We start from the raw sequence: 12534 nt of genomic DNA, 5'->3' as shown, positions 1-12534 counted from the left end.
ATTGGCTCTGCCTCCTCTAAACCAGATGGAGGTGGGAATAGCCATGTCCAAGAGAGAGGAGGGTACAGGAAACATGAAGACCAGGGAAGAGGAGACCCATAAGAATCAGTGCCGAGAAGCAGGAAGATTGAGAAGCAGACCTAGGCCAGGGACAGAGACGAAGTCTCCTCCCCTCTCCCAAGCAGGGCAGTCAGGCTCGGAGGAAGCAGAGCAAGGGGAAAGGCGGCATACCCGCGTATAGTCTTGGTGTACACAAAATACCCCAGGGCTGCTATCAGAGCCACCCCAGCCACGGCGCCAATCACGATGCCGACAATGGCGCCCACTGAGAGGTCAGAGGAGCTTTCTGGTGTCGATTGATCTGTTGTGGAAAGAAAAGAGAAGAATGAATGAAGGTGACATTATTTTACAGTGGGAGGGGCTCTGGGAAATAACTCAATATGAAATAGTCTCTACTTGTTCCTTCAAGGTATAAACTTTCTGTGGAAGGTTGCTGTGAGGTGACTAACCGACTATATCCTTGTGATTTTTTCCTCTCTGATTGTGTTTCTAGGTTGGTGACCATGTTCCTCAATTCCAACCTGGCTTTCCTGCACTCATATATTTGAAGTCTTTGGAAATGTGAGAAGGACTGATGATGGTTGTTTTAGTATGTTATAACTTCCCATCTTTTCATGGTTCCATCTTTATCTGGGTACCAGGTATGGCTGCCATGAATATGCACCTGTTAGGTATCTTATGAAAGTGTTAGTTCCTCAGTCATGTCTGACTCATTGTGACCCCACGTAGTCCACCAGGCTCCTCTGTCCATGGGATTTCCCAGGCAAGAATACTGGAGTGGGTTGCCATTTCTTTCTCCTGGGGATCTTCCCGACCCAGGGATCGAAACCAGGTCTCCTACATTGCAGGCAGATTCTTTACCATCTGAGCCATAGGAGGTGTCTTATGGTGGGGACTTAATTGATGGAAGGCCCTCTGAATTCACTACCCCTTTGCACAGAGACTATCCTTCACACAGGTTTCCAGCAGGAATATTGAACTCAATCCCAGTTCTGTGAGAAATAAATTTTTTTGTGTGATGGGTGACTTTTAATTCAAGGGCTCCTTGCCAGCTTTGCAGATATTCTCTTAGAACTGCACTGCAGCCTGAAACTTCCTCCTTCCTAGGGATCCAGTGTGCATCCTGGTCTGAGGACCCTCCCAGGCTCCTCCCACTCCTGCCTCACTTTCTTTCACAGGCATTTGCCGCAATGAATGTCTTAGATGTCTAATCCTATCTTGGCTGCATCTCACGGAGTGAAAACTATCATACTAGACATGAAACCTTGTACTCAAACCCCCTGTTTCCTCTCTTCCATATTTAGTAAGTAACGTGTTCCTGTGGATCTTTATGCTTTCCTTCCCCAAATATATAAAACACCTTTTGTCTCCTTCCTTTTTACTTCAGTGGTCCTCACCGTTCAACTCAAGACTGAAAATTAATGCTAATGTTAGCTATTGTTATGATGTACATACTCTGTGCAAGGCTCTGTGCTATATATTTCCCAAATATCTCATTTAATTCATATAATAACCCTGTCAGATAGACATTATTTCCATTTTATAGATGGAAAATCTGAGGTTTACAGTGGTGGAAACCCTAAAGCCATATGGCTAATGAGATGTGGGTCTGGAGTCAAGTAGTCCTAGAAATACCGGGCTTTATGTAGCCTAACGAAGCTGGGAAGATCCCCTGGAGAAGGAAATGGCAACCCACTCTAGTCTTCTTGCCTGGGAAATCCCATGGATAGTGGAGCCTGGCTAGCTATAGTCCATGGGGTTTCAAAGAGTTGGACAGGACTTAGTAACTAAACAGCAGCAACAACAGTGATAATAGTAATAATTATAGCAGCTAAATTTGTGTGGGTATTTTGCTAAGGGTTTAATTGAATATTACATTAAATCTGTGAAAAAATGCCATAAAGAAGGTTCTTTTATTGCAGTTCTCACTTGAGGAATCTGAGACTCAGAGAAGTTAAGAATCTCGTGCTAGAATTTATAAGTGTAAATGCTTATATTTAAAAAAAAATCTCAAATCAACAACCTAAATTTACAACTTAAGGGACAAGAAGAAAGCTAAACCCGAAGCTAGCGGAAGGAAGGAAATAATTATAATTAGAATGGAGATAAATAAATTAGAGGATGGAGAAACAGTAGATAGAATTAGTAAAACCTGTATTTTGTTCTTCAGAAAGATTAACAAAATTGACAAATCTTTAACTAGATTCACTAAGAAAAAAAGAGAAAATTCAAATTTTAAAAATCAGAAATGAATGTGGAATCATTACTACTAACTCTACAAAAATAATATGAAGTATAAGAGTACTAGGAATAATCCTATGCCAACAAATTGGATAACTTCTGTGAAATGAACAAATTCCTGGAAACATGAGAGCTACCAAGATGTAATCATAAAGAAATAGAATATATGACTAGACATATAAAGTAAGGAGGTTAAATAAATACAATCAATTGACAAAAACCCACTAACCTTTTATGATAAAACACTCAAAACTGGGAAAAAAAGGAAACCATCTCAACATGATAAAGGCCATATATAAAAACCCCACAGCTAACATCATCCTAAATGGTGAAAGAATGAACATTTATTTTCTGAGATCAGGGTCATGACAACAATGGCTGCTTTTTCCAATTCTATTCAAAATAGTATCAGACATACTAGCCACAGCCAAGAAAAAGAACTAAAAGACATCCAAATTGCAAAAGAAGAATGAAATTATTTCTGTTTGGAGATGACATGACCTTATATGTAGAAAATGATAAAGATTTCCCAGAAAACTATTAGAACTAATACACAAGTTCATCAAATTTGAAGGATACTAAATTAACACATAAAGATCAGTTGCTGTTACATACAATAAAATATTCAAAAAAGAAGTTAAGAAAATTTTATTCTATTTTGATATTAAAAATAATATCAAAAAGAACAAAATACTTAGGAATTAACAAGATTGATACATTTAGGAATTATAAATAAACACTACTGGAAGACATTAAAGAAGATGTAAACAAGAGGAATGGATAAAGATGCGGTACATACACGTACCCTGGAATACTACTCAGATATTAGGAGAATGAAATAATTCCATTTGCAAAAACATGGATGGACCTAGAGAGTCTCATACGAAGTGAACTAAGTTGGACAGAGAAAGACAAATATCATATGCTATCACTCACAAATGGAATCTAATTTTAAAAAGTGATACAAATGAACTTATTTACAAAACTCAGGCAGACGCAACATATTTACAAGACAAACCTATGGCTCCCAAAGGGGAAATGTGTGTATGTGGGAATAAATGAGGAGCATGGGGTTATCATACACATACTGCTGCTGCTGCTGCTGCGTCGCTTCAGTCGTGTCCGACTCTGTGCGACCCCATAGACGGCAGCCCACCAGGCTCCCCCGTCCCTGGGATTCTCCAGGCAAGAACACTGGAGTGGGTTGCCATTTCCTTCTCCAGTGCATGAAAGTGAAAAGTCAAAGTGAAGTCGCTGTTGTGTCCGACTCTGAGCGACCCCATGGACTGCAGCATGGCACAGTAGCATATTCACAACAGCCAAAAGGTGGAAACAATTTAAAAGACAATCAACTTATGAATGATAAAATGTTGTATATACATACAAGGGAATATACTTCAGCCTTTCAAAGGAATGAAATTCAGATATATGCTATAATATGGATGGGACCTGGAAGACATAATGCTAATAAGTGAAATAAATCAGACCCAAAGAGATAATTATAATATTACATGATTCTACTACTTTGGCCATCTGATGCAAAGAGCCAACTCATTGGAAAAGACCCTGATGCTCTCAGGAGGGCAGGAGGAGAAGGGGATGACAGAGGATGAAATGGATGGATGGCATCATCGAACTCAATGGACATGAGTTTAAGCAATCTCTGGGAGATGGTGAAGGACAGGGAAGCCTGGTGTGCTACAATCCATGAGGTTGCAAAGAGCTGGACACGACTGAGCGACTGAACTATAACATGATTCCTCTTATACAATATAACTATCATAATCAAATTCATAGAGACAAAGAAAGTAGAATGGTGTTTGCCAGGGTTTGAGGTGGGGGACTTCTAGAAGTTATTGTTTAAGGAGTACAGAGTTTTAAATAAGATGAAAAAGTTCTAAATGGATAGTGGCAATGTGAATGTACTTAATGCTACTGAGCTGCAGTCTTAAAAATGGCTAAAATTACATAGTTTATATATTCTTCACATTAAAAAAAATGGTAACAGGAGAATAAAAAACAACGAATCTTGTGAAAGTTACACGAAAATGCTAAACCCAGGAGAAGAAACTATTTGATTTAGAGATTGAACTGTTACTCATGTCTGACCCTTTGCAACCCCATGGGCTGTAGCCCACCAGGCTCCTCTGTCCATGGGATTTCCCAGGCAAGAATACTAGAGTGGGCTGCCGTTTCCTCCTCCAGGGGATCTTCCCGACCCAGGAATCAAACCTTTGTCTCCTGCATTGCAGGCGGATTCTTTACCACTGAGCCATCTCGGAAGACCTGTAGTGGTCTCATTTGATATTCTGCCCACCATGACCTCTCTCCATTTTGCACACGATCGTTAGAATAATCCGCCCAGAAAGATATAGCATGAGGCAAATGGTCACTTACATTTCACATGCAGCCTGAGGGGGTTGCTTCTATTGGAGTTGCCCCTGTCGAAGGCCTCACACTGATAATCCCCAGTGTCCTCTCTGCTGACAGGGTCTATGGTGAGGGTGCTGTTGTCTGAGGACAGTGTCATCCTCTGTGCGAGGAGGAGGCTCTGGCCTTTGAAGAACCAGCGTATGGAGACCCCAGTCTCATCTGTGAGGCAGGTCAGGACCACGGGGCCCTCGTGTTCTGTGACTGTGGTGTTGCTGGCTTGGAGGGAGGGCTTTGCCACTGGGTCTGTGGAGAGAGAGAGGGGTGACTGCTGAGAGTGGGTGAGGGGGACTGGGCCTTGCTCCCTCTCAGAGATCTCAGCCAGCCCCAGGCCCCAGTGACCTCTGTAAAGGTGACCCAGAGGATGGCCCTGAGTCTGTGATCAAGGTATGGAGTCTCTCTTCCCTGATGATCTGTAAGGAGAGGACGGTGCCTCCTCTCTGACCCCCAGGTACCCGGGGACGACCCCTGACCGATCTCCCTGGACATCTCTGTAGTATCAGCACCGGGATCCTCTTCTCAGCCCATATGTCTAACATCCTCATCATCAAGTGGAGTTTTTTGATTAACTTTCCTGGACTTTTCCCCACAATTTTCTTTGACTATAAAAAATTTCAGGGACTTCCCTGGTGGTCCAGTGGCTAAGACATCACACTCCCAATGCAAGGGGCCTGGGTTTGATCCTTGGTCCGGGAACTAGATCCCACATCCTGAAACTTAAGAGTTTTCGTGCCACAACTAGAAGATCTCACATGCTGCAACTAAGACCCAGTGCAGCCAAATAAGTAAATAAAAATACATAAGTTGAAAAAAATTCAGTCCCCAGTATGTAAAATAGCTAGCTAGTGGGAAGCTGCCGTATAACACAGGGAGCTCAGCCTGGTGCTCTGACAGCCTGGGTGGGGGATTGGGGTCGGCAGGGAGCCTGAAGAAAGAGGGGACCTTATGTATACTCATGGCCGATTCACACTGTTGTATGGCAGAAACCAGCACAACACTGTAAAGCAATTATCCTCCAGTTTAAAAAAAAAAAAAATCAAGTCCCATTCCTTATTTACACTTCCGTGAAGGCAGGCCTGCCAGCTCTGTGTATCTCTGGGGCCAAGGGGACTTTCCAGAAAGTGGGGGAGGCATTCAGTTTCTGTTACGTAAGTTCTTATGGCCCAGCTCAGTGTTCCTGGACTGTGCAGAAGAGTTAAATATCTCTCTGAGCCAGGGACAGCCTTGTTTTACAGTTTCCCAACAATAACTACCCCTTCATTTTCACTCGTCCTGAGTCTGAGACATTAGCCTGTTTCTCCTATCACATGCTGGTGACCCTGAGCCTCTCAAGACAGAGCAGTCCATCCCCTCCCAGTCTTGGCTCAAGGCTGGGCCTGCCTGGGCTTGCCTGGGACAGGAAGTCAATTCCAGCCTGGGTGTTCAAAGGTAAGGGTCCACGCACTTGGACCTGAGAGGGATGGGTACGGCCTGGCTTCTGGCACTGTAGAGTCAGCCAGGAGGCCTGGACCACGTAGGAACAGAGGTTACTCACAGAGGACATTCAGGGTGAATGGGTCACTGCGGCTGACACTCACTGGGTTCCGGGCTTCGCACACATAGGGTCCTGTGTCATTCCTTGTCACATTGAACACAGTGAGACTCCTCTTGTCCTCGGACAGTTCCAGCCTGGTGCTGTTGGGGAGGCTCTGATTGTTGATCCACCACATGTAGGAGGTGTTCTGGGTCTCAGATCCACATGTTAACACCACAGTGTCCTCGTGCTCCCTGGGGTTGGAGTTGTTGCTGATGATGACGGGTGTGGATAGCACCGCTGTGCAGATAACAGAGAGAACATTGCCCCTTTTATATACTGGGTTCCTCTAAAAGCATTTTCAATCAGGGTTGCAATCTCTCCTTTCAGCCAGACTGCGCCCTTAAAGAATAAGGCAGGTCTGTGTATCATGAGACAAATGCGTGAACATCTGAGCTCAGAGAGTGTGAGGCCATCTGCTCTTGTGTCTGGAAGAAGCACAGACTTCCTCAAGTATCAGTCAAGTATCAGAGTTTGATAGCAGAATCCCAGGCCTGCAAGTCTGAGACCACTTGCTTCCTCTTTTAGTTTTTCACTGACCAGGTGACTGCCTGCCTGGCCCTGGGGTGCTCACCTGGACTGTGCAGGTCCTGAGTCCCTTCAAGCTGCACAGACCTACATTGCCTGATGGAGACATGTCTTCACCATCTCCTCAGTTCCCAAGGTTTCCTAAAGATGGGTAACGATGGGCTTTCCCCTAGTCCTTAAACCCCAAGAGGACTGGGCAGCACAGCCTGGAACTGGGTGTTTGAGCAGGAATAACACACAGGGACGTCCCTGGTGGCTCAGTGGTAAAGAATCCGCCTGCCAGTGCAGGAGACATGGGTTTGATCCCTGATACGGGAAGATCCCCCGTGCCATGGGGTAACTAAGTCCGTGCTCCACAACTACTGAGCCTGGATTGTAGTTCCTGGGTGCTGCAGTCACTGAGGCCCGTGCACCCTAGAGCCCATGCCCCGCAACAAGGGAGGCCGCCACAGTGAGAAGCCTGTGCACTGCAACGAAGCATAGCCCCCACCCCCTGCAGCTAGAGAGAGCTCATGTGCGGCAACGAAGACCCAGCAGAGCCACAAATAAATAAATAAATGGACATTGAAGTTTAAAGAAAAAGAGGACAGAATGAATCAGAGGGCAAGTCTGAGTCTCTGTCTCATAAAGGGAGGAATGATCTAAATGAGCAGAAGTGATATGTGCTTAGTCGTTCATTCTTGTCTGACTCTTTGCGACCCCATGGACTGCAGCCCCCCAGGCTCCTCTGTCCATGGGATTCTCTAGGCAATAACACTGGAGTGGGTTGCTGTGCCCTCCTCCAGAGGACCTTCCCAACCGAGGGAATGAACCCAGGTCTCCTATTGTAGGCAGATTCTTTACCGTCTGAGCCAGCAAGGAAGCCCAGAAATGATATGTGTTCTATTAATAAAGTTAGAGGAAGAAGTCCCTCTCACCAAATCAGGCAAATGAGAAGGGGGCCCACCACAGGCGTGTGGCATGCTTTTTTTTTTTTTTTTTCTGCCTCAGAAAACACAACTAAGTGTTTGATCAAATTTGTCTGAATCGGGCCAAGGCTAAGGGAAAAGACGGTGGCTCGGGCCCCTCATCGTCGGAGAGCATCCCATCCTATGATAAAGGTGGCACCCTGAGGACACATGGGCGATGAAGTAGGCAGCAAAGCAATCAGAGGCACAGGCCTGCCAGTCCCATCCTGGGAAGGCCTCGGGAACCCCTGAGAGGAGCGGGAGGCCACATCAGGACAAGGTTGTGAGTCACAAGTGAAAGAGGTGAAGTGAGCCCGTGAGCCCCTGGGGACTGCACACCTGCCTTTCTGCCTTTGGCTTCCTGCTTGAGTCACATTAGGGAATCGATCGGTGAGGGGGGCCACGTATCCTTGTCATGTGGCATGATTCCACTGGCTGACACCATGGGGAGAAGGACCCCAGGACCAAGGCAAAGCTGAAGCTCATTCTCCTGGTGACCTGGGGAAAGTGGCTTGTGTTGGAGCCCCACAGAGGCTGCTGCTCCCAGATTTCTGAGTCCTTTACTATCGCCTGGGAGGGTGCTCCTGGCCACAGGCCAGGATGGGAACAGGGAAGTCAGTTATTTGGGGAAATACCTGTGGAAGTCTTAAGGGTTTGGGGTGGAGGTGCTTCCCCAATGGCTCAGCTGGTAAAGAACCTGTCTGCCGATGCAGGAAGCATGAGAAACACGAGTTCGGGAAGATTCCCTGGAGAAGGAAATGGCAACCTGCTCCAGTATTCTTGCCTGGAGAGTTTCACGGACAGAGGAGCCTGGCAGGCTACAGTCCATAGGGTCACAAAGAGTCAGATATGACTGAGCAGCTAACACTTTCACTTTCACTGCCAGTATTGTTGCCTGAAAAAATTCTATGGACAGAAGAGCCTGGCGAGCTCCCACAGTCCACAAGGTTGCAGTCAGACATGACTAAGGGAATGAACAAGCGTGGGGTGCAGGGGCTTCCTCAGCAGCTCAGCTGGGAAAGAACCTGACTGCCAGTGCAGGAGATGCAAGCAACGTGAGTTTGATCCCCGAGTTGGGAAGATTCCCTGGAGAAGGAAATGGCAACTGGCTCCAGTATTCTTGTCTGGAAAATTCCATGGACAGAGGGCAAACAGTCAAACATGACTGAGAGTGCACGCATGAATCTAAGGGCGGGGTGCTGTGCAAAGCAGGGCCAGTCCCGGCTGAAATGAAGGAGGAAGGTGAGAGACATGGGAAGAGCAGGGAGTGAGAAATGTCCATTTACAAGCGATTTCAAAGCAGGGGTTTCAAGTGACTTCAAACATCCAGAGGTCCAAGAGCCCCACCACTGCCCAGAAGCAGGACCCCTGCCCCCGACTCCTGGAAACCCTCCCACGGCGGAGCAGCCCCACAGTCACCATGAGACTCGGCTCCCAGTGCGCTTTAGGGGCAGGTGATCAGGGTATAAAACACGGCTCCCCTCCCTGGAGAGACAGGAGGCAGGCGTGGCCAGAGCCTCCTAGGACTCTGCATCCAGATTCCAGCGCCTGAAGAGATCACAGATCATTCATCCGTCCTTATTCCTTCCACCCTTCCCTCCCCAAGGAGACACTGAGAGCCCGTTGCCTGTCAGGCCCTGCGCTGGCTGCAGGTATAGACTGGGGAGTGAGGAACTGAGTCCTTTCCATTTTACTCCAGTGGGAGTGACACCCAGCACCTCCAGTAACCAGCAGGTACATGATCTCTGGTTCACTCAGTGCAAGGAGCTTGTCCATCGGCTACCTAAGGAGGGGAGGCCTGGACATTCCTGTCCCTGACTTGAGTGTTGATGCAGGTAATTTGCAAGAATACTGGACTGGGTTGCCAGGCCCTCCTCCAGGGCATTTTCCTAACCCAGTGATTGAACCCGTGTCTCTTACATCTCCTGTATTGGCAGGTGGGTTCTTTACCACCAGAGGCCACCTGGGAAGCTCTAGTTCCAGAGTAAATGGGATTAATTGTCCATTTCCCTTGACTTTTCACACTAGAATCTCCCTCTACTTGAGGATGCCCAAGAAGAAAGGATCTGAACCAACACTTGGTTTCTGGGTTCCTAGATAAGGCCCCTGGGAGGGAGGAGAGAGTGGGGCTGTGATGTTGGCCCGACCCTTCAACACATATTTCCCCTGACTGGCCACTCATGGTCTGTGTGACTCTGATCCACTGACTGTAGCTCCCTGTATTTTACTGAGCTTGTTTTCAGTAAGACAGAATAAATGGTAAATGGTGTCAGGAGCATCATGTTGTCTGTGTATTAACCTTAAATCATTAATAATTAGCTGGTCTAAAGCTGGACACAGAAACTGTGTCTAGGGACTTCCTGGTAGTCCAGTGCTGAAGAATCTGCCCTGCAATGCTAGAGATGCGGGTTCCGCTGGTTTTGGAACTAAGATCCCACAGGCCTTGGAGTAACTTAACTGGAGCAACAAAGCCTACAAACCACAGTGAAAGATCCTGTATGATGTAATGAAGACCCGATGCAACCTAATAAATAAATAAGTATTTTTTAAAAAGAAAACCCTGCCTCAACTATTATTTGCGTCCATAGGAGAGGGCTCCCTGGGCTGCCCGCTACGGGGTGAGGAGCTGCCGGAGCGTCTTCTCTCCTCTGGTCCTTCTTGGGGACGCTGACCTTCCTCTGGAGTCTCCTCTGACCCCCAGGGGGTCGGCTAACGGCGCGGGGACCCAGCCTAGCCTGCTCTCCATGCTGAGTCTCAGGGGAAGGACTGGACTCCACCTGTGCTCAGACGAGGCTCTTGGGGCTGAGCCCTGGCCAGTGACCTGCTGAGAAACCTTGGCCTCAGGGATCTGGGGAATCATCTGCCCCAGTCAGCCCCGCCTGGGAGGCCAACACCCACCAGCGGCACAGGTTCCCCACGGTCGCTGGAGCCGGGACCCTGGGACGGGGTCTGGGAGGGGCTTCCCCGTGGGCCTGAGCTGCTCTGTCAGGGTCCCTCAGGCCAGGGCCCTGCTGGTCCTGCAGGGTTTTCCTCAGGGTCATGGTCGCAGGGAGGGAGCCGGGGGGCTGGACTGAGAGTGCTCTCCCTCTGCTGAGCCCCTCCCGTCAGACCAGCTTCCTTTCTGCAGTGTCTGCAGGGTCCAGATCCCCAGAGTGGAAGTCGGACCCTTTGGAGTTTGTCTCCACAGTGTGTGCCCTGCACTGAACGTTCAAACCCCAACACGGGACATAACGTAGAGGGAGATGGAGGCGCCATCCGGGTCTGTCAGTCCTGCGAGTGTGAACAGAATTCACCTCACCCTACACCCCGAGGTCAGAGAGGAAGCACTCACGGTATATGTGGAGGTGTCCAGTCTGTATTTCTGTCTGTAAATCATTCTTTGTAACGAGCAGCGTGTAGGGTCCTGTGTCTCTCTGGGTGACGTTCCGGATCAGCAGGGTTCCGTTGGGGTAAACTGTCTCCCGTCCGCTGTATACAGACCCATTGGTAGTTGCATTATTATCTACCCTATACGATGCAATTAGCTGGGCGTTGTCTACCCTTTCTCCTCTGTGCCAGGCATAGCCTAGAGGATTCTCTGACACGTTGTGGGCAAGTAGAAGAACATCCGACCCTTCTGCAGCAAGGGGGGGCACCGTTTCAATAGTGAGCTGGGCAGTGGTGGGCGGGGTCCAGAAAGTTAAGAGTGAGACTAGGAGGGAAGAGAGAGAAATCGGTTACTATTGTGACCTGCGTGGGGGATGGGAAAATGGTGCTCTGGGTCCTGAGCCGGTCTCTTCATCCCTCAGCCTTAGTGTGGGTGTGTGTGCATGTATGTGTGTGTGTGGTTCAAGGTCAGCGGCATGACCCCTGTCACTTCAGCCCCTCTGGGCTCGTTTTTTCCTCTGCTTCCCCAACTGTCCCTAGCTCACCCCTTCGCTGCCCTCACACGCCTGCTCACACTCAGGGCCTCTCAGGAGATGCCCCTCCCTCCGACCAGCAGCTGTAAAGGCCCTGTGTGCTCACTGCTGACCCTTCCCCGCTCCGGTTCCTGCGTGACGCCTGGAGCACCTGCCAGCACACTCTCCATCTCTCTGCTTGTCTGTCTTCCTCCTCACAGAGCGTGGGCTCCGTGAGGGCAGGGGCTTGTCTGATCCTGCTTGAAACCCAGGGCCTGGACCAGGCTCCAGACATTAGTACCTGGGGATGAAGGAAGGAGAGTTCCTAGCAATTCCACAGCCTGGTTTTATTTGTCAGTTTCTAAGGGTGCCGCTTAAGGACAGTGTTTACTGTCCTGGTTATGTGTTTTTCTGTAGTGACACCCAGACATAAATTATTATTATCGTCATCAGTTTTCAACAATTACTGCTCAGTGAAGAATAACTGATAAAACCTACAGTAGTTGGGTCCTCCCGCCCCTCACCGGCTCTAGCTCATGCAGAGTCTCCTGTGGCTGAGCCCCTCCCTCCCCGGTCCACTGCCCTCTGCCCTCAGGTCTGAACAGAAGCCCCCTGTCCCCTCTCAGAGCCCCGTCTCCCCCAGAGACCAGCCAGTCTCTCGTTCTCCAGTCTCTGCCCACTCCCTGAAAACTCCCCTCTCACCTGCCAGCAGGAGCCTCTTCCAGGGCACATGCCGCCTGCTTGCAGGGCCTGACGGGGACTCCATGGTGCCTGCGTCTGCTGTGTCCCTCTCTCTGTGAGGAGAACTTCTGCTCCAGAAACGCTCACAAGCCCTGCAGTCCTTGTGTGAGCTCTGCTATCCTTCCCTCTGTGTGCT

General features: G+C 48.5%; 1 protein-coding gene across 24 annotated transcripts in view; it reads right to left on the bottom strand.

Moving 5' to 3' along the window:
* CEACAM1 (CEA cell adhesion molecule 1) overlaps window positions 1-12534 on the bottom strand; it is a 17003-nt gene extending 4469 nt beyond the window's left edge. For all 24 annotated transcript variants that reach the window (XR_009596349.1, XR_003591554.3, XR_009596347.1 and 21 more), the window contains exons 1-5: window positions 12360-12534; window positions 11111-11470; window positions 6266-6544; window positions 4699-4977; window positions 232-361 (exon numbers count right to left, since the gene is read on the bottom strand). Coding sequence is in view for 12 of the 24 variants with exons in the window: in XM_060398632.1 (XP_060254615.1) it covers window positions 232-361; window positions 4699-4977; window positions 6266-6544; window positions 11111-11470; window positions 12360-12423 (1112 nt within the window). In the remaining 12 variants the exon portion in view is untranslated. The remainder of the gene's footprint in view (window positions 1-231; window positions 362-4698; window positions 4978-6265; window positions 6545-11110; window positions 11471-12359) is intronic.

The sequence above is a fragment of the Ovis aries genome, chromosome 14 (genome assembly GCF_016772045.2).
Source record: "Ovis aries strain OAR_USU_Benz2616 breed Rambouillet chromosome 14, ARS-UI_Ramb_v3.0, whole genome shotgun sequence".
NCBI lineage: Eukaryota > Metazoa > Chordata > Mammalia > Artiodactyla > Bovidae > Ovis > Ovis aries.
Note: the sequence above shows the minus strand (reverse complement) of the source record. Positions and strands in the feature narration are given on the sequence as shown.